Source organism: Pan troglodytes, chromosome 2 (genome assembly GCF_028858775.2).
Source record: "Pan troglodytes isolate AG18354 chromosome 2, NHGRI_mPanTro3-v2.0_pri, whole genome shotgun sequence".
Classification (NCBI taxonomy): domain Eukaryota; kingdom Metazoa; phylum Chordata; class Mammalia; order Primates; family Hominidae; genus Pan; species Pan troglodytes.
This window is the reverse complement of record NC_086015.1, coordinates 32,835,707-32,859,199: the sequence shown is the minus strand read 5'-3', so window position 1 is coordinate 32,859,199 and position 23,493 is coordinate 32,835,707. Positions and strand designations below refer to the sequence as shown.

At 36.4% G+C, this 23,493-nt stretch overlaps 1 protein-coding gene across 10 annotated transcripts in view; it reads right to left on the bottom strand.

The window, feature by feature from the left end:
* RBMS3 (RNA binding motif single stranded interacting protein 3) overlaps window positions 1–23,493 on the bottom strand; it is a 1,471,465-nt gene that overhangs the window by 1,166,572 nt on the left and 281,400 nt on the right. For all 10 annotated transcript variants that reach the window (XM_054681570.2, XM_054681567.2, XM_054681561.2 and 7 more), the window contains exon 3: window positions 9,092–9,160. In XM_054681570.2, the coding sequence (XP_054537545.1) occupies window positions 9,092–9,160 (69 nt within the window). The remainder of the gene's footprint in view (window positions 1–9,091; window positions 9,161–23,493) is intronic.

Here is a 23,493-nt window from a genome sequence, read left to right as displayed (position 1 = left end):
CGATATTCAAGTACAAGGAGGTTATAGGACACTAAGTAGATTTAACCCAAAAACTACCTCAGGATATTTAATAATCAAACTCACAAAGGTCAAGGATAAAGAAAGGATCCAAAAAAAACTACCTCAGGATATTTAATAATCAAACTCACAAAGGTCAAGGATAAAGAAAGGATCCAAAAACTAGCAAGAGAAAATAAACAAATAACATATAAAGAACCTCCAATATGTCTGACAGCAGACTTCTCAGTTGAAACCTTGCAGACCAGGAGAAAGTGACATGACATATTTAAAGTGTTAAAGAAGAAAAACTTTTATTCTAGGATAGTATATCCAGTGAAAATATCCTTCCAACACGAAGAAGAAATAGTTTCCCAGACAAACAAAAGCTGAGGGATTTCATCAACACCAGACCAGTCCTACAAAAAATGCTAGAGAGAGTTCTTCAGTCTCAAAAAAAATGATATTAACAAGCAATAAAAAAGTATCTGAAGGTGCAAAACTCACTGGTAAGAATAAGTACAGAATATTATAACAATGTGATTGTGGTATGTAAACTACTCATATATTGAGTAGAAAGACTAAAAGATAAATCTATCAAAAAAAGTATCTATAGCAACAATTCAAGATAGTAAAATAAGGTGTAAACAAAAATAACAAAAAGTTAAAAAGGGGATAAAGTTAAAGTATAGAGTTATTAATTTTTTCTTTGTTTATTGGTTTATGCAGGCAGTGTTAAGTTGTCATCAGTTTAAAATAACAGGTTATAAAATACTTGAAAGCCTCACGGTAACCTCAAATCAAAAAACACACAACAAATACACAAAAAATAAAATGCACAAAATTAAAACATGCCACCTGAATAAATCACCTTGACTGAAAGGAAGAAAGGAAGGAAGGAAAGAAGGACGACAAGACCATAAAACAACCAGAAAACAAATAACAAAATGACAGAAGTAAGTCCTTACTTATCAATAATAACATTGAATGTAAATGGACTAAACTCTCCAATCAAAAGACATAGACTGGCTGGATGGATAAAAATACAAGACCCAATGATCCATTGCCTACAGGAGACATACTTCAACTGTAAAGACACACATAGACACAAAATAAAGGGATAGAAAAAAGACAGTCCATGACAATGAAAACCAAAAAAGATCAGGAGTAGGTATATGTATACCAAACAAAATAGATTTCAAGACAAAAACTATAGAAAGAGACAAAAAAGGTCATGACACCATGATAAAGTCAATTCAGCAAGAGGATATAACAATTATAAGTATGTATGTACCTAACACTGGAGCACCCCCATATATAAAGCAAATATTATTACAGCTAAAGAGAGATAGACCTCAATACGATAATAGCTGGAGACTTCAACACCCCACTTTCAGCATTAAACAGGTAATCTAGACTGTCCTTTGTTCAATGTCAAACCTACTTAATAATAGGTATTTACAGAACATTTCACCCAATGGCTGCAGAACACACATGCTTTTTCTCAGCACATGGATCATCCTCAAGGATAGAACATATGTTAGGCCACAAAGATGTCTTAAAACATTCAAAAAAATTGAAAGTATGTCAAATGTCTTCTCTGACCACAATGGAATAAAATAGTAATCAATAACAGGATGAATTTTGGAAACTATACAAACACATGGAAATTAAACAATATCTCCTGAATGACCAGTGGGTCAATGAAGAAATTAAGAAGGAAATTGAAAAAAAGTCTTAAAACAAATGATAATGGAAAGACAACATACCAAAACCTACAGAATACAGCAAAGTAGTAGTAAGAGGAAAGCTTATAGCAATAAATGCCTACATCAAAAAGTAGGAAAAAATTCAAATAAACAACCTAATGATGCATCTTAAAGAATTAGAAAAGCAAGAGCAAACCAAACCCCAATTTAGTAGAAGTAAAAAATAATAAAGATCAGAGTAGAAATAAATGAATTTGAAATGAAAAATAAAAAATATCAACAAAATATAAGTTTTTAGAAAGGATAAACAAAAGCAACAAAGCTTTAGCCAGACTAAGAAACAAACAAAGAAGACCCAAATAAATAAAATCTGAGATTTAAAAGAGGCATCACTTCCGAGTACAGTGGCTCAGGCCTGTAATCCCAGCTCTTTGGGAGGGTGAGGCAGGTGGATTGCTTGAGGTCAGGAGTTCGAGACCAGCCTGACCAACATGGTGAGACTCCGTCTCTACAAAACATACAAAAATTAGCCAGGCGTGGTGGCAGATGCCTGTAATCCCAGCTACTTGGGAGGCTGAGGCAGGAGAATCGCTTGAACCCAGGAGGCAGAGGTTGCAGTGAGCCAAGATTGCGTCATTGCACTCCAGACTGGGCAACAGAGCAAGACCCCGTCGAGAGAGAGAGAGAGAGAGAGAAAGAGAGGCAGACAGACAGACATTATAACCTCACTACAGAAATTTCTGTACTACTACAGAAATTCAAAGGATCATTAGAGCTGCTATGAGCCACTATATGCCAATACATTGGAAAACCTAGGAGAAACTGATAAATTTCTAGACACATACAACCTACCAAGATTGAACCACAAAGGAATCTAAAACTTGACAAGACCAATAATAATAATAAGTTCAAGGTTGTAATAAAAAGTCTCCAAGCAAAGAAAAGCCCAGGACCCACTGGCTTCACTGCTGAATTTTACCAAACATTTAAAGAAGAGCTGATGCCAATTCTATTCAAACCTTCCAAAAACTAGAGGAGGATGGAATACTTTCAAACTCATTCTGCAAGGCTAGAATTACCATGACACTGAAACCAGAGACACATCAAAAAGAGAAAATTACAAACCAATATTCCTGATGAATATTGATGCAAAAATCATCAACAAAATGCTAGCAAACCAAATTCAACAATACATTAAAAAGAACATTCATCATGACCAAGTGGGATTTATTCCTGGGATGCAAGGATGATTCAACATACACAAATCAATCAATGTGATACATCATATCAACAGAATACGTGATGAAAATTATATGATCATTTCAATTGATGTTGAAAAAGCATTTGATAAAATTCAACATCCCTTCATGTTAAAAAACAAAAAAAACCCTCAAAAAACTGGGTGTAGAAGGACTATACCACAATGCAATGAAAGCCATATATGAAAGCCCCACAAATCTAGTATCATACTGAATGGGGAAAAACTGAAAACCTTTCCTCTAAGACAAAAAAACAAAGCCTCTCCAGAATAAGACACAAGGATGCCCACTTTCACCACTGTTATTCAACATAGTACTGGAAGTTCTAGATAAAGCAATCAGTCAAAAGAGAGAAATGAAGGCCATTCCAATTGGAAAAGACAAAGTCATATTATCCTTGTTTGCAGATGATTGGATCTTACATGTGGAATAACCTAAAAACTCCACCAAAAAAACTCACACACAGATGAAAGTGGTCAATTTTGCTCAGAATCCTGAACCAAAATAAACTGGAAGTTCACATTAATCTCTATGGATACCACAGCACCAAGCAATCATACACATAATTGCAATATTAATGTTTCATCATTGAAATCTCATGGCCACCACATGAATCCCAAATGCATAACATGGATATTATAAATGCAGAACATCATGATTGACTGATGATTGAGAGTATAAACTACTCTATTCTCTGGCAGCCTCTACTTTTCCCACAGCAATGCTTGAAGTGATGATAGTGATTTCACCTTGATCAATTCATATTTATCAGCTTTCATGTGAGCCTTGGTTATGGAGAAAATGGAAACTAATGATTTGAGGAAAGAAAAATAAATAAATATGGATTTGAGGTTCCCCTTTCTGCATGCTATTCCTGCTGTTATTTCATATAATTCACTCATTCATTCATTCATCAAATAACTTCATGAGCTTCTACTCCATGGCGAGTATAAGATACATAGGTATAAAAATAATATATAAGAAAATCTGGGAAAAATATTCACTATAGCCTTTTATCAGCAGGCCACATTCCCCTTTCTCTTACTATACAAACACAGTAAAAACAGTAGAATCCTCTATTTTTCCCTAATTTAACACTAATCCTTTTAGAAGCCTAAAACTTCTGCTATCGGCCTTGAATTCTGTCAATTCTATCTACTACTAGAAAATAATGACACTGAAATATCTAGTTGAGTTTTCTTGAGTCAATTGCTACTCTTTAACACATTACAGTCTTTAAAAAAAAAGCACTGGTTTTTCATTTTAATGAGATACATTTGAAGGTTCTCACCTATCAAAGACTATTCTAAACAAAAGTTTTCTAAAGAGCTAAAGAGTCGTCAATCAATAGGTTGATCATTATTGACCAAAACTTTACACTGAGGGTTTTAAGAACACAATGCTTGGATTGATGCCAATTATCTAAAGAAAAAAACTTTTAAATTATAAAGTATAGTAAGCTAAAGTATTTAATATTCACAAGAAATTTTCTGAATATGAGAGGGATGATAGGACGTCAGAAACATTTCTACAGAGAAGTATACAGTATGTATAGAAAACTTATCATAATTTCAATTTATCACTTTATTTTTCAGCCAGTCACCACACTCACTTGTCGGTTTTCTTTATTCAAAGTGTGGTGCTTAATGATTATTTGGCGCAGATATCTGTAAGCATGTAAAACTTTAAGATGCATTCCTGACAAAGTGCAAAACAAGGGGAAAAATAACACTTTCTTACAAACGTGTTTTCAAATCATTTCAAACAAAGCACCAAAAGGTACATTTTAAAACAAAATGTATTAATAAGTATGGTAAAGTCTATGCTTTGAAAGTTATCTATTTGTAAATAGTGTGCAAGTAAATATAAGCTTTTTTCAACAAAGAAAATTAATCATGCAAAAATAATTTCAAAGTAGAAATAGTATTTGAAATACAAAAATGTCACGTTCTGATTAGCACAAAACGTAACTATTGGTTAAAATGGTTTTCAATGGCCTTAAATTACTCTAAAATCTTTAGAGAGGTAATATTGCCTACCACTTAGTAGACTAGGGCACTGTAATCTGACAGAACTAACTCTGTGTCATTGGACAAATTAATTAAGTCAGTTCTCTCATCTGTAAAATACTGCATATTTATTATAGAGATATTGGGAAGATTAAATGAGACAGTGCATGCAAAGAAATTAGCAGACATCACATAGTAAATGTTCAATAAATGTTAGCTATGATGATAATGAATATGAAGGTATGGTGATTTTATTAATTCTCATACCAGCACACTGCTATAAACAGGCAGGTATCTGCCTGTGTACTGATTAACTCATTACTGTATCTACGTTGTATCTATCTGAGGTTTACAACCAGTATTCTACAAATAGGACAAGATCCACTTGAACTCTGGTGAATATAAATCCATGACTCAGCAATATGGATAAAATTGGTTGTCATTATGTTAAGTGAAATAAGCCAGGCATGAAACGACCAATATCACATGTTCTTATGTTCTTACTCATATGTGGGAGCTAAAAAAGTGGATCTCATGAAGGTAGAGAGTAGGATGGTGGTTACCAGAAGCTGGGAAGGAAAAAAAGGCGAGGAATGCTGAAGAAAAGTTGGTTAATGGGTATAATAATGAAGTTGGATATAAGGAATAAGTTCTAGCATTTGATAGTATAGCAGGGAAATTATAACATTGTGTATTTCAAAATAGCTAGAAGAAAGAATTGTAATGCTCTCAACACAAAGAAAAACTAAATATTTGAGGTGATGGATATCCTAATTATCCTGATTTAATTATTATATATTGTATACATGTATCAAAATATCACATGTACCCCTAATATATGTACAACTATGATATATTAATAAGAGAAAAAAACAAAAAAAACAAGAACAGCAATATATTAATGTTTGCTCAAAATGGATGATGGATACACAAGAGCTCATTACTCAATTTTACTTTATTGTACACCTAAAATTTCTGTAATAAAATCTTGTAAATGTTTTTTAAAAAATCCATGACTCAATTTAAAAAAAATGTGCTACAGATGCCAAAAGTCAAAGGAGAACATAGCAGCTGGAATCTGGGATTGAGCTGGCAGTTATGCTTTCAACCTTAGGCTGAGAATTTGTGTAGGTAATTTTCAAAGACTGAAGCCAATAAGCTTATTTATTGCAAACACAAAAGACAAAGGTTCTTCTAATAAACACAAATTTAAAAGGGGCGGATTAGAGTATGAGTAACAAAGAAGAATAATTATTCTGCATGGAATAGGGAGGTAAAAGGATTACTACCCACCAGGCCAGCTCAGAAGAATAAATCTCAGAGTTTTCAGCAGCTGCAAGGCTGTGATCCTGTAAATACTCACACATTTCTAAAACAAACGCCACTGTTACAAGAACAAAAGAATGAAGTGCATATACAACAGTAGGTGTATCATTCAGAGAACAGCTGAAAAGCTGTCAGTAAAACAGAGACCATACCAGGCAGTCCAAGAGGAGGAATTTAATACAGGGAAGTAGTTACAAGTGTGCTGTGAGAGCTAAAAAGTCAACAGGTGAAGGAAGCAGCTGCCTCCCTTAGGGCTGAGGGGACAAAGGGGATTGCCTCCAGGGGCTAGAAAACAGGGTAGTCTTACAGGAGCTGGTCTACCCAGACTGTAGAGAGATACTACCCAAAAGCAGACAGAGAGGGAAATAAATATCCTGGTTTTGTCCTTCCTATCTCTTTCCTAAGTCCCACTAAGGTCCCCCATTGGGAAAACCTATTTGGCGGTCAGTTAGCAGGGGAGCCTGGGAAGGTAGATGTCAAGGGATGGTCATTGAATGGATCTGCAAGCAAAAGAGCAAAGGTCCAGCACAATAGGCAATTGCCAAGGAAACTAAAGGAATATAAAGAACCATACCACTCCTTTTGTTTAGAATAAAAGGGAACCCTCAATACCAAAAAGATGACACCAATATTAGTTTTAGACAGAGTACCATTTGAAAATCCCACCCAGTTATGTCCCGCAATGAAAAAGGCATAACTAAGGTTGAAAGTCTCCCAATATAACCACAGTTCTTCCGACATGTGAGAGGGTAAAAAGGAAACCCACTTTTAGTACCTATTCCACTCTTGAATTTCACAGACCTGTAAGTATTCAAAGAGAAAACATTGGAAAATGTACATAAAATGGTCAACACTTTAACTCACCTAGGATATTTAAAATGACACATATACCATCCAATATATTTATACTTTTATAAAAATAAAGGTAATTTTATTAAGGACTACCCTGTCTTCACTTTTCTCATTTCATTGCATCATGTGAAGAGCTTTCCAGGACCAGCACAGATTCACAAAAAGATAATATTAGATTATCTCACTGGGAAGTTCCCAAAAGGATCTTATTGACTTGCAAAATTAAATAAGTTCTAAGAAAAGAACATAGAATTCTAGAACAACTGAATTCATATAATCTTGAACAGTATAATCTCTAGGTCTCACTTTTCTTAGATCATAAAGATTAAATTAAGATACCTCCTAGGACTTTTTCAGAGTGTGTGCAGAGATGAGTAGTGACTTGCTCAATTCAGTACCTAGAAAGTCTGAGAACAGAAATCAGAAATACTACCAACTCATAACCAACTGTGCATTTTCAGGTTATGTCCACTCTGCAGGAAGTAAACAAAACCTGGATAGTCAAAGCAATTTCTGTCTACTGGGGCCACTGCCCCTCTTTTGTGCCACCCGCTTTTTCAGTTCACATTCGTCAAGCAATACATCCTTTTAAATTACCAGAACCTACAGCATCCACACAAAGTTGATGCCAATGGAGGCAGAGCCATCACATCAACTTCTTTTTACCAACCGATTCAATGTCAAAATAGGTTCTAAGATAAAATATTGCATAGCGGTAGAATTTATTCTTCTCATTAATTTTCTTTACCATTTTTTATTGACAAATGGCAATTTATAATTGCAAAAAGAAAAAAGTTTAAAAAGAGCATACAGAAAGAGTTCTTATATCATGCTGCCATTGGAGTAAGTTAGCACCAATGCTGAATTTTGACAAAATTTAATAGGAGTGGGGAGTAAATATAAATTATTTATAATGTGCCTTCTTACAATTACTGCAGAAGCTGAAGTGACTTGAAAAGTCACTTTGTTAGAGATAATTCTAACCAAAAGATAAATGAGAGTTGTTTTCTTCTTGGTCTCATAAGTAGTAGGTGATTTGAATGCATATCCTACTCAGCTTTTAGAGTCCAAAGTTAGTGTTCTCTCATCATGTGGTTTCAAAAAGCAGAAGATCACTCAGAAGCCCACGTGGTCACAGTGTGTCGCCCGTAAAAATGCTCACTAACAGAAAATATCTGGTTTTCTTTACACGGAGAGATATAACATCACTCTCCTGGCTTAACTTACCCTTTAGGCAAATAATATTCAGTATTAATTGACCTGAGTAGAGGTTGTTAATGAGCCTGAGTAACTAGGCAAAAAAGTAATTCTTCGTAAAATTAGTGCCTTTTCTTAATATATTGGTACATAAACTCACAGAGAGAGACACCATGTACCACACAGTTCCATGCAAATACACATGGGTGCCTATACAATTTTCCGGAATAAAAGGAATGGAAGAGAAATTTTTTTGTCAAAGAAAAACAAGGCAAACTTAACTTTCGATATTTGCTGGATTAATTTTATCTATGCTATTCACTGTGGAGGGCTTTGAACATGGAACCTCAGCATCTTCCAGGCGCCTACCTTCCTGTCACCATCACGTTCACAGCCCTGACCTTAAACTTGACGCAGATGATGAATGAACTGCACAGCCCTTTGTCAAGAGAGGCCACATTTGAGGTGAGACTAGACGAGAGCCCAAAAGCTTCCATACTTGCCCAGCAAAAGAAAGAAAGGGAGAAAGAGACAGAAAAAGAGAGAAAGAGAAAGAGAGAGAGAAAAAGAGAGAGAGAGAGAGAAAGAAAGAAAAAGAGAAAGAGAGAAAGAGAGAAAGAGAAAGAAAGAGAGAAAGAGAGAGAAAGAAAGAAAAAGAAAGAAAGAAGGAAAGAAAGACAGACAGTTCAAGTGCACTTCAAGGAAAACAAGCATGTCAAGTTTCTTAAAAAGAGCCTATTACCTGATGTGGCTGTGAACTGGACCATCTGCTATAGGAAGGAGCACCTGAAGACTTGTTGGCTGAAGTTCTCTGAGGAGAAAAAAAAAATTCCTGCTGTCATACAAGCAGAATACACTTCATGTTTCTCTAAACAAATTATTTACTCAGTGTCTACAGTTCCAAAAATGAACACATCTTAAATTCCGTCTGAACTTAATCTTTCCCTTTTATTTCTTCTAAAACATTCTCCTCAGCAAATATAATAATATGGATACTAGAGTCAAAATACATGCATTCAAGTCTCAGTTTGTATAAGTTATTTTATGTGGTACAAGTCACCCAAGCTCTCTCTGCATCAGTTTTTTCTTCTATGACACAGGAGTAATAATTTTATTTATTATTTTTTAACTTTTTTTTGCTATGGAGACTCGCTGTATCACCAGGCTAGAGTACAGTGGTGCAATCTCCGATCTCGGCCCACTGCAACCTTTACCTTTAGGGTTCAACCGATTCCCCTGCCTCAGCTTCCCAAGTTGCTGGGACTACAGGTGCACGCCACCATGCCTGTTTTTTGTTGTTGCTGTTGTTTTATTTTAGTGGAGACAGTGTTTCACCATGTTGGCCAGTATGGTCTCGATCTCCTGACGTCATGATCCGCCCGCCTTGGGCTCCCAAAGTGCTGGGATTACAGGCGTGAGCCACTGTGCCTGGCCGGAATAATAATTTTTATATCACAGGATTTTTGTGAGGCTCAAATATAATAGATATGAAGCATTTGGTAAAGATCTTTGCACATATAAAGTATTAATTCACTTTGGGAGGCCGAGGCAGGTGGATCACAAAGTCAGGAGATTGAGACCATCATGGCTAACACAATGAAACCCCATCTCAACTAAAAATACAAAAAATTAGCTGGGCGTAGTGGCACATGCCTGTAGTCCCAGCTACTCGGGTGGCTGAAGCAGGAGAATTGCTTGAACCCGGGAGGCAGAGGTTGCAGTGAGCCGAGACCGTGCCACTGCACTCCAGCCTAGGCAACAGAGCAAGACTCCCTCTCAAAAAAAAAAAAAAAAAAAAAAAACACACACACACACACACAAAAAAACGGATTAATTCAACAAGCAGAAAATAAGCCACATTATTATAGGTTTCCACTTGAAACAAACTGGTATACAAATGTGCAAGTTAATAAATGAGGTTGTTTGAGATTCAGTTATATTTTTGTTATAAAGAGATCCTTCATCTTAGGAAAGACCTGACTACATCATTGCTATCACCTCTGTGGGCTTGTACAATGCCGCAAGCTCATCTAAAACCATTCTTGACACCATTTTTTGGTGTCTGCTTCCATCATAGAGACCAGAAAGCTGACTACTCACTTTCTCAGCATTCCTTCTCTCTAGGAATGGTAACATGGCACAGCTCTGGCCAATGAGACATGAGTATAATTCTTCTGGGGGGAGTTCTAGAAAATTCTTTGTTTTCCTGGTGAGAGGGAAAGGAGAAGGCATGTACCATCCCATCATTCTTCTCCCTCTCTAAATGCAGATATGCTACACAGAACTAGAGCAATCATTCTGTAACCATGAGGAAAAAGCCAAGATCAGAGCAGACAGGCTGCCCCTAATCTTGTTGACCGGCTGAAGCAAAGCTTCAGGCTGCTACTTTTGCCTAAATTCTCCTTGTGTAAATGACCATAATCACATTTTCTGTTACTTGCAGAGTTTAATGATATACTCTCGTCTCTCATTCAAATTAAGAGTCAAATTATAGGAATTTGATTCATCAGAAACTTGTGGGTGCTTTAGGCCGAAAGAACAGAATGACAGAGGCATGAAGACGTGAAAGCGCTTCGTGTGCTTGGAAAATGATCAATAGACCAATACCGTACTGCCAATTCTTGTATTCACCATCACTGCGTTCCATCTGCCTTTCAGGATTCCTATGTAATTCTGTGCTGGCCTTTGCTGATTCTGACAGCTTTCCTGAAACTCTGCCACAGAGAGGTTGGCATGGTGGGTAAATGCTGTGTTCTGCCGGCTCGATTCGACTTTCCTCTAGCATCTGCCCATCTGAGAAGGCAGGGCTGGGTTTAACTCTCAGGCCTTCCCAAACCCTCCCTCCACCACTGAGGCTAATGAGATTGGACCCTAGCACAAAGTGTGAGAAAGTATTTTGGTTTTTAATACGGATAAAGGAAGAACTAACAAGGTAGTAGCTAAAAGTTAAACCAAAAGCTTAACCATATTTCATTAGCGAGACACAACAGGAATGAACCTCAGATGTATCAGACTCTGCCACTAAATGATCGTGTACCTTCTCTGATATTCATTTTCCTAATTGTGAAATAAGGTTAAATTAAATGGTCCTCAGGCTATTTAACCCAGCCCCAAATCTGTACAATTCAATGATTCTACACTTTTAGAGTGTTTAAATGATTACTAATATAGTGGCAACACTGAATTTCCATGGAAAGATTAGATTCCTTTCAATATTGTTTTTAAAAATACCAAAGAAATGTGTTCTTAAACCCCAGTTAACTAGGAAATGTTAATAATTCAAAATAGCCCCTTAACTGCATAGTTTAACAGATTCCAGCTTCCCTGAATTTTTAGAAAGAGACTGTGAGCTGGTTTTCCAGCCCAGTAATCTGGGCTTTAGCAAAGACTCTCTAAGTCTCCCTAAATCATAAGATTTTGGAATTCACTATCAGACTAATTTTTGAGGCATTATGTTTTGAGAACATATCTCATCATTGTTTAAAGCCACAATATGGATTTTTGAAATTGTAACTATAAATTTTACCTTCACTATCAGAAAAACAAAGCTTTGGCTTTTTTTTAAATCAAAATAAAATTACAGTAATCAAAGTCAAGATACAAGTGCTGACATTCAAAACATATTTTAAAGAAAAGTGAGATGTGTGGCCTGCAGCATATGATCCAAGTTATCAAGTAATCTTGAAATGGGAAGGGCAAAAGATGGGCACTTGTGGATTTGATTGCAATAATAACTCAATATGAAATGCACTTCCGTCTCTCCTAAGAAGTGTCACAATACTTCCATGCCCACACGTAACATTTTCCTAAAGGTCACACTGCATTTCAGCATTGACTCAAGTATTATCAACTTTATAATGGTAATTGTATCTACCATCATTCACATACTTCATGTCCTTTCTAGTGCTAAGTACAAATGTAAAAGGCAGTAGTTTAACAACAAAATAACTGACCAACATTAATTATAAGCTTAAGGACATAATGTTCAGAATTACGTGGTATCTCTCATGGATGTGACTACTAAAAAAATCAATCTCATATCACAAATCATAATATCTGGTTGGGTTTCTTTGATGTGTTTTTGAAAAAAAAAAAAACTACCCATAATATGTGGTTTGGGTGTCAGCTTAGACAAAAATAAAATTAACTGACAAACTAGCTAAAAAATTGTTTATATCCTAATTTTACTCCTACTAGTGTTCTTAGCAGCCAGTGGTTAATCAAAGAGCAGTGCCCAGATCAGAATAATGAGGCATGCTGGTTGAAAATGCAAATTATCTGACCCCAGGAATTTACAAATCTCTGGGAGTAGGATCCAGCAATTTGCATTTTTAAGAGGCTCTTCAATTGATTCATACTAAATTTTAGGAGCAAAGAAAAATTCCAGAATAATCCCAACACATCCTTCTACAGCCACATGTATTCACTGAAGGACAAGGTCCCAGGGATATTATTGATAACAATTTTCTCTAAGCAGATAAATTGAACACTCAAACTCCAGAGAGGTATTTCAGGAAACTGTGGGAAATCGCTTGGGAAAAAAGAATCTGATTTTTAATCTACTGATATAGATTGAACCTTTCTATTCAACCACAAGCCAATTAAATGGTTGAGCAAGGGCTTTAGTTTAGATACCCCAGCCCACTTCACCTCCCTGGGAAAACCCCTAATATCAAGAATGGCTGCTGCCCTTCTGATCTGTTTCCAACACATCCGTGCTTACCCCTTATCAAAATTCTTATCACACTGTCTTAGAATTGCCTTCTAAATGCAGCTCCCTCTTTAGAGTACACATTCACAAACCTATGGTAAGAGGTGGGAGTGCCAGCTGGGGCTGGGTCTTATTTACTCCTGTAACCAGCCATGCCTGTGCCTGGAATTTAGTAAGTTCCCAGTGAACATCAAACTAATTAATTAACAGCTTCAGGTAAACAACCCTATTTACCTTTGGCACATATCAACAGGAGACAGCTTCAATAGGGACAGTGGTGATGGAAATGGCATTCTTGATGGCAAGTATGCATTAAAAATGGTGAAGCTTGAGAGCCCCCATAGCTTCTGTAATTTCTTAGCAAGTGTAGCACCATTGGCCTAGACTTCAAAATATCGGCATGGGGAGCTCTACAATATGGCTTCTTAGAAAATATCATTTGCTGAAGTTGCTAGGGTAAGAAATAATGAAAATGACAGTTACCACTTTAAAGTCGACAGTGTTGGTTAATGGGCACATGTTGTACTGCATGAGAAGTCTCAGGAATACTGTGGAATAACTTTGAAAGAACTAAATGATCTACAAAAGCTAGGAGGAACTAGAAATTGAAGAAATATTGAGATTAAAATGTTTACACTACTTTGAATCTTCTCTTTCCCTTCCTCGGGCTGGTAAAGCTTGTGGAAATCCAAGTACTTTATATCATACAGGGAATACAGGAGTAAGAGAGTATAGAACATTTTGGTGACAAAGCATGCAGAGAGTGCTATTAGGAAGATCTTTTTTAACAGGGTGTTCTGTTAAACAAAGGAAAAAGAGGAAGTGTTGCGCAGAAGTCTGGAACACAGACCAAATTCAATGGCAATTTAGAGTTGAGGAACAATGCCAGCTGCTGCAGCGAGACTGCCAGCCAACCAGGCAGCCGCTGTACTCCATCCCACAACTGTCCTTTGCTTGGCCAGCTTCTCCCAAATCTAGTTGCCAATCACCATAAGATAAGGAACCTTGGGAACATGTATATTTTTCAGTAACTGGAGCTTTTCCTGGTATTACTACATTAAGCCTTGAGCATATTTGAAGAAAGAAAAATGAAAAACCAATAAATAGTGTTGAAAGGTGCCAACTGAACATCTGCATTTAACATCTTAGCATAAAAAGTCATTGACAAATATGATCCAGGATCCAACATGGTTTGCTCAGGCAAACTGAACTCTGGATGGCATAAGTTTTGGGATTTTAATTTCAGCTGGAAAAACATATTTCCAACTCCAATGAATTGAATCATGCAAGAAACGACACCAAAAGAGCAAGTGACCTAGACAGCAGTGACATTTTTAATAAGCAAGATATGGATAGCTGACTTAAAAATTATTCTTCCAGGGTAAGAGACTTTGTTAACTCTAAGTAGTAAGACTCTACCCATGTTCACCTAAATAATAAGTAGCTACACAAGCCACAAGTACTCATACTAGGCAAACTAAGAAAAAGGAAACTGATAAGGAAAAAGAAGGTGGAGTGAAGTTCTGGACTTTCTTTATCAGCTTTGCTATTAAAAGAATGGCAAGATTTCCTCATTATAGCTGTGATATTCTGGAACAAATATTCCAATATGTGTTGCTATACCAATAAATCTTCACCATTTATTGAGAGCCTATGCAGTTAGTGTCCAGGAGATATATAAGAAACAATCTTTACCCTCCCCATCCTTTATAAACACAATTATGAACTAATTTCTCCCATTTTAATAATAAATTATCTAGCTCAGTTATGAAACACAAGAACTCTAGATTCATTTCACTAAGCCAAGGAGTTCCATCACATTCTTAACACTATGGAGACTCTTCCAACAATTGGGAAAGACATGCTACATAAAAGCTGACCTAAATCTTTCCAGTTTTAATAAAGCCCCAGATCATTAAAGCTATGACAAGCAGCTCACATATTCTTTATCTCTTTTTAATGCCAAGCATCCTTTGGCATTTTTTTCATGATTACATCAATCCGTTTTATTTAACCTTTCTCAGTGAGCCCTAGTTTCCAGACTTTCAGCCATTTCACTGCCCTCCTTTGGACCGCCTCCGAAATCTCCATGTTCCTCCTTCCGAAATCTGCAATTGGACAAGTTACTCATTGTGCCTCATTCCAATACAAAATGCAAAATAAAATAAATCTAAGCTAGCCTCAGCACAAATATAAAAGGGAGAAAATCTCAATACAATTAACCAGTAAAGATTGATTTGGTAACTATGTTCAGTAGATTTTGCCTCTTGGTTTTACTTATTTTCCAGTGAGAGAGGAGAAATAAATGAGTCTTATTTAAGGAGACCTAACCAAGCCTTTGTGCTTTGCTTATAAAAAGCAGATGTGGAATAATAGAGACTCCATCTTCCTCTAGGAGTTAAAATATGGCACATATTTACTGAAATCCAAATGTTCCTTGCCGAGTTTTTATTTGCTTGTTCTTTGAACCCCACTTCACTTTAACTTTACAACAATTTTGTTCCATATCTAGTATCTGCAAGGTACTCTGTTAGCAACAGGGGTTACAAGGATGCTGGGGTTCTCCTCTGAGAGGTTTTTACCTCTTCCTCCTCCCACTCCGCCCCAAAGAACAAGTAAGCCTAATGTCATCAGTCTTTATCCTATTACCGTGTCATAATTTTTTAACAGAACCTATCACTATTCGAAATTATCTTGTTCGCATATTTGTTTTATTTGACATTGTTCATGTCCTACATAAGAATCTAAGTACCAGGAGACCGGGGTTACCCTTTTTTTAACCATCACTTTTACCAGTAATGATGTCTCAGTATATATGAGATGAATGAAATAATGAATGAAGAGACTCAGTTCTTACCCTCAAAGAGGTTACAGTTAAGTGAGGGAGGTTAACACATACATAACTCTACTATAAGGAAGAATATGTAATTACTAAGGGCATATAACTGCCCTAATTCTTAAGTGTTATGGGTGCACTGTGAGAGATCAAGCCCATTTGGAAGATTCTAGAAAGACTGTGGTCAAGATGTGGCAGTCATTGTACTTAGCTATTTTAAATGTACAGTTAGCTAGAATCCATATGCCAAGACCATAGCATACACAGGCTGTGCATGTTGTGTACTGCATGAGGGAGCCATTCACAACATAAAAAAATTATACGTTGGTATATTACAACACTCTTCCAGCAGTTGTAAAGTGCCTTGCTGTAATAAAATTGGCATATTAGGACAATTGTCCAACCAGTGGAAGTAAAATATCTTGGGAAGGGTACCTTTTTCTCATTTACAAAAAGGTGCCCTGTGGGCTATCAATGGTCTTACATGTGCAGGGTTGACTTTAGGCACATGTAAGATGTTAGGCCCAACTTGCTAGCCTTGGGCTTTCAGTATCCTAAGCCAGACGGAAGAGGTAAAGGTTAAGAGGTTTCATCACAGAGACGGCTTTAAATAACCAGAATGTGGGACCCAGGCTCTAAGGTGCCCTCCAATGACCGCTGCTTTCTGGTATTCACACCTCTCTGTAGGCCCCTCCCATATTATTCGACCAATAAAATACTGTAAAAATGATAGTATGTCATTTCCTAGACCAGGAGAGAAGAGACTAAGGTTTTCACCTTGGGTACGCTCTCTATCATTTACTCTGGGAAAAGCTACAACATGGGTCACCCTATGAGGAGTCCCATATGGTGAGGAATTGAAGCCTCCTATAAACAACCACATGCGTGAGCTTAAAAGCTGATACTCTAGCCTATCAAGTCTTCTGAGACTGTAGCACTAGCTAATGGCTTGACTGTAGCCGTAAAAGGGACACTGGGCTGGAGCCACCTACCCAATCTACACTCAGAAACTATGTAAGATAATGTTGCTTAAGGCTGCTAATTCTTAAGGTAATTTGTTATCTACAGCAATAGATAACTCATGAACCTTATTCGCAGAAACACTATTCACCTTTAACTATGGTACAAGTAAAAGTCTGTAGAAAGCATATAGCATCCAGTGAATCATTCCTAGGGGAAAGAAAGACATTATTCTTTTGAAACACAGAAAACAGGAGTTTCAGGATTTTTCCCCCTTTAGGACTTTCGAGAAAAATTAATTCCCTGAATTTTTGCATTGTTATTTAACATGTCTTGCAGTCACTTTCTTCAAGGAGACAGAACCAGCCATAAGTCCCCGAAGACGTGAGCACAAGGTAACCTCCAGCTCCCTTTCTGCACAAAACTAAAAAGAGCGAACAGGATGCTCAGTAAATAAATAAGCTTCCTGTTATTAACTCAACTTGATCTTGCTGCATCTTACAAAAATGAACTGACTCACTTTAGCTACAGGGCTCAATCCGCCAGACCATGTCTCAGAGAATCAGAAATCCTCCTCTACCAGCTCCATAGCAGGGCAGTGTAGGGACTCCTGTTTTCAAGCTAACAAGAGAAGGTGAGGCATACACAGCATCCATAAGGAAAGCTTGAGCTGACTCACTGTTTCCCAAACTGGGTTGTACAGAAATTGGACCCACAGAATGGACTACTGAAATATGGTTCTTTGGTCAGTTTCAGGCAATACTACACTTTCTAAACGTTCCGATTCAGGACTCAGCAAAATTTTTCTTTAAGGGGGCCTAGAGTAAATATTTTAGGCTTTATGAGCCATATGGTCTCTTTCACAATTCCTCAAATTTGCAGCCATAGACAATAGCAAACAAATGAGTGTGGCCGTATTCCAGTAAAACTTTATTTGCAAAATCATTCTTGGGTCAGATCTGGCCCACAGGTTGCTGTTTATATAGTGTTCTTATCTCTCTCTTGTATGTTGGGGTATGAGGAAAGCAGGAAAGCTAACACACAGAGGACACTGCTCTCTTGAGGAATTTCTGGACATTTTAGCATATAAAAGGCACTGAGAATTTCTGATTCAAAGACCTATTCATGGATCAATGTGTTAAACCCAGTTTCCCAATGTTATTTGTCCAGTGAACCTATTTACTTATCTTCTTCTTCCCTCTTTATCTCAACTTATTTACTTATTGAATACCTATTAAACATCTCAGGGAACTGGTCTTCCTTAGAACACACCTGAGTAAGTGAGTTATCTAATTTGTAGTACATATCAGCCTGAACATATCAGTCTGAACAATTTGACCCTAAATCTTCAGAGTACTGGTTTGGAACTTGGAGTATCAATGAAGACTTTAAGTAATATCTTAACTTTCTTAAAGAGGATAGTTTCAAAGATAGAAAACTTAAAAAGTGTTTGGTTTGCGACTTCTTTATGGAGGATTGATTGAGTGACTGCTTGCCACATTTTCCTAGGTCTACTCCCACTTGAGAATTGGTCACTACTTTGGGAACTTGTGAAGTAAAAATCATCATATTGGATCACTACCTCCAGAAAATGTCAAGACACTAGCATATATAGAATTTAAAACTCAAAGCTGGGATGGGCACAGTGGCTTATGCATATAATTTCAGCACTTTGGGAGGCCAAGGTGAGGATTACTTGAGGCCAGGAGTTTGAAACCACCCTGAGCAACATAGCAAGACGCTGTCTCTACAAAAAAACAAAAAGAATAATAATATTAGCTGGGCGTAGTGGTGCACACCTATAGTTCCAGCTACTCAGGAGGCTGAGGAGATAGGACTTCTTGAGCCCAGGAATCTGAGGCTGGTATGAGCCATGACGGTGCCACTTTTCCTCCAGCCTGGGCAACAGAGACTCTGTCTCCAAAGAAATATAAATAAACAAAAACCAAACTCAAAGTTGATTCCACTGGCTGGATTTGTGGATTGAAGATTTTCTAGCAAGTGTTTTGGAAACTTGTAAAACACATGTAGTGGTGTCAGGCATTGTCAGAGTTCTTTTAAACAAAAGAAATCTTGAATTTCCTCATTAGTCACCCATGATTGCAGGCAATTGTTGCCAAGAAAACCAATCCTGGTACAATGTGGGAGTTGACTACACCAAGGTATTAATACCAGGAGGCAGGTATTGGAGGCCATCTTGGAGGCTGCCTACCATATAAGGTATATGAAAAGAAATCTGGGAACGTTTTGTTTCTTTTAGATCTGAGACTAATTATGTGGCATTAATCAAGTCATTTCTACTCATCTATAAATTGAGAAGGTTGAACTAAAGTCAAACTTTCCAGGAATACATGAGTCTTTAAATATTCATATGTCACATTATATATTTTCAAGGTGTTTTCATAATATTGCTGTCATACAGAGGACAATATTAAATGGGAAGGATCTGGCCACAGGCTAGCTAGAACACAGTTTCTGGGAATGTAGCTGCCCCTAACCAGGATTCCAACCCAATCACATTTTCCTCAAAGCCATATGAATTCTCAGGAGAGTCAGACCTCCCTGGACTTAAATGCTACCAATGCACTATAATCCACAAAGCTTTTCAAAGATTGAAAGTGGTAGAGGCATTTGCTGAATTTTAAGTGTGGTTTAATTAACACCTCAAAAAATTAGAGATCCTTCTTTCTATCCCTAATCACAGAGAGACATGAAACTCCCAAGTTTTCCCCTATAAGAACATGTCCAGAGACACTGCGCAGCCCTCCACTGTCATCCTGAGATTTCCTCTCACCTCTTTACCTTCAGCATAAAACTAAATGGGAGGACCAACTTCTCCTCTGCAAAAGTAGCAACGGATTCCCCCTCAGTTGCAATGAGCTACCCAACCACTGGCAGTTGTAACAAGGCTCCAACTTGACCATTTGGCCGTAGGTACCGAGGAGAGCATAGCCACAGCTCCGGCAATGAATCATCCTCCATGCTAACTGTCAGGTAAAAACTGCCCTCAGTGTGCGTGCTTCTCAAGGTGGGTGTGCTTACAGGTAGAAAACATTTAAAGTCTTGCTCTATGACTGAATGGAGTATGTCAGAGAGAGCACATATATGACCTTTCTTGAAAATGATCATATAGCTAATCCTTGTGGGCATAAATGGTGTAGAAAAGTTTGAAAAGTATGTCAATGTTTCCCCCAAAGAAACTAAAGATTTTATAATTATTAAAAGAAGGAACAACTTCTATAAAACTTCATCTAAAAAAGCAACTGTATACCCTTAAAATACTCATTAGTAAGTTGGGGGAAAGTTAATTATTTCAAATACAGACTTCTGCTTGGAAGAATATTGTTGCCACCTACATAAATTGAAACTGAAAAAAAAAAAAAAAACGTGGAGGAGGGACATGAAGTGGAGAATTGAGCCTAATTTTTGGAGAGTAAGATTTAGGACCAGCACATGTAAAAGCAGTCACAAGCATTAAATGAAAAAAAAAAAAAAAAATTAGCTGCCCAGTGTAACGTGTATTTAAGTGGAGTCAATTCCAAGAAATTGTGGAAAGGCTGCCCTCTTCAGACACACTATTTTTTTTTTCATTTTAAGTTGCTATAGATTTTTCTATATACATTTCTCTACAGAGAAAAATGGAAGGTGGTGTAAAATATTTTTAATATTTTGTACAGAGCTTTAATATGTAAAAGTCAAACAAGTATGTGGAAACATGTTATTAAGTACCTGGTTTGCCTGTCTGGACTTGCCTTGAGTATGTATCTTATAAGTATTCCACGCAGCTCTTGAAGTAGCTAAGCAAGCTTTAGAATCCTGAGTAGTAATTAATTAATGGAGCTGTCTGGGGCCGAAATGTTTACCTCAACTGTCATGTACCTAAGTACATTCAGAATAACCACCTGAATTCACAATAATTGGCTTTCACGTCATTAGAATTTTTAATAGCTATGATGAACTCTATACTTATTCCACACAAAACTCATTTTCTGTTTTATTCCTGTCATTTTGAATAACCTGAAATGACAATTAAGAGAGTTCTGTCATAAAGGAAGACATTGTGCATATTTGGGACCTTTGGGAGGCACTAATTCTGCTGTCAGCTGAGTTTCCTTAAAATGTTCTATGGCAGGTGGTAGAGAGAACTGCATGGAAAACTTCATTTGAAACACAACTTGTTTCTCCATATTTCCTGATCTTTTCTTTTTCTTTCAAATGTTTACTTTTTCAATGACCAAATGCAAGTTATGAGTCTAAAAAAAGATAGATTCCAAAAAAACATACCCCGAAACAAATTTTAATTCTTTATAGTCTATCCAGAGCAAAACTGAGGAAAAAATTTTAAAAAAAAATTCCAAAAAGTCAGAAAATGCCACCAGCGTATTATCTTCTGCAAGAAGGATAGGAAGAAATGTACTTTGCAAGGTAGCCTCTTTTGCTTTATAACTACAATGGAAAGAAAAGGTATATAATATGCTCATAAACAGAGGTCATTGGGGAGGGAAATTCTAAACATCATGTTTGAGAAACAGTTGTTTATGAAAATCATGTTGGAGTTTGTAGGAAAATAATGTGTGCAGCAATGATAATTGTTGATTTACATAATACTTGGCTATGTAATATACATGTGCATTTGTGCAGACATAGTATAGAACTTGTTTATAATTTGAGGTGACTGGGCTCCAAATAAATACATGTCAGCATGTTTCTTCTCTGGCTTTTAATATTCAGTTTTGTTTATAATTGATACACTAAAATTTTTATGATGGTTAAAATAAGAGTAAATAAATTATGAGGATTTAAAATATCATCCATCTGCCAGGAATACTCAGTTTTTCTTTGAATGGATACTTAACAACTGCCATTCTTGAAGACACTTCTAGCAGATTAAAAATTTCTTTGGCTTCTTGTGCTCCCAAATTACTCAGGTCTAAACTAAGATTGGTAAAGAACCAAACTTCAAACATGACCACATGTTTTATATTTATGCATAGCTTAAATTCATAGCATTTGGGCAGAAAAGCCAGCATAGCACCAAATGCTGAGCTTAGACTATACCTGTATACCGGGATAAAATGAGGGAATTCCAAAAGGAACCAAGAGAAGGTACTTTCTACTCTACAAGTAAGGCTTTGAGGTAAAAAGAAGATAATCACATGTGCCATAACTTCTGGGAATTCAAATATAAGCAGATTTGCTTACATAATTAAAATTCTGTGAAATTATATTTTGAACATGTATTCAAATACAAATGCTACATATGTATGTTTATAACATTATAAACTTGTAAAGTTCATATATAATATAAACTTAAGTAATACCAATTGTATATTATTATATAGGTAATACCTTGTAAATATATAGTATATATTTATATAATATATACAATATGTTATATATATGTGTATATGTATTGCTTAGATTTATATATTATAAACACAAGGATATATTTACTTGTGTGTATAATACACAAGTACGTCAGTTTCCCCTTATTTGTGTCTTCACTCCCATCCCCACCCACTGTCAACCACAATCTGGAAATAATACATACAATAAGATATTTTGAGAGAGAGAGAGAGAGACCACATTCACATAATTTTTATTATAGTATATTGTTTTAACTTTTCTATTTTATTACTAATTATTGTTAATCTCTTACTGTGCCAAATTTACAAATTAAACTTCATCATAGGTATGTATGTATAGGAGAAAACAGTATATATATATATGGTTTGGTATTATTTATGGTTTCAGGTATCCACTAGGGCTTTTGGAATGTATCCCCTGTGGATAAGGGGGACTACTATATTTATAATGCACTAAATATATGTTATAGAACATATTACATATAAAATATAATATATATTACACATTATATATGCATAGTATACATTATAATGTGAATGTTATCTAATGTTACATATTATTTATACTACATATTATATTGCCGCATATGTGTACATACAAAACCCCATGTAATATTTCAGAGATTTCTAAAGGTTATCTTAATTGTATGCAATTTCTACCTTCCATTAGGACACTAGAATATAACCCCTTTCATAAAAGATGATGCCATTGTTATCTGTTCTTCTCACAAGAGCACCTCACAAGCCTTCCTACTCCTGCAAACATGAACTTATCTCTAATATTGCGCTCAGCAACTCGATGCTCTTTCAGATCTAAGACCAATTAATTTTCTTATTGATATTGGCTATTTTGGCCTTGTTCTGCTGACTATTTTAATTACAACTTTGTGGGATAATTATTGATGTCTCTATCATAAGTTGAAATGAAAGAAAGAGCAAGTTACCCAGGATGTGTGAAAAAGACAGTTAATGGTTAACGCTGGGACAAGCCTGCTTGATGGGCATGTGGGTACTGTAACCACTGAACCTCCCAGCCTCTCCATGTTTTCTGTGGTTTGATTAGCAAATATTATGAGGCACCAGATGATTCTTAAGATATCAGCACAATCCTTTTAAAAGGCCTCTGAAACCTCTTCTTCCCTCACATGCACATTAAATAAGCCAGCATTCACACCAACTTCCCCTCACAGACTGGCCATTATGAGCTACTGGTTCCATAGCACAGACACATGCCAGGGGAAAACCCCACATTCAGAAGGGTTGTTTTTTGT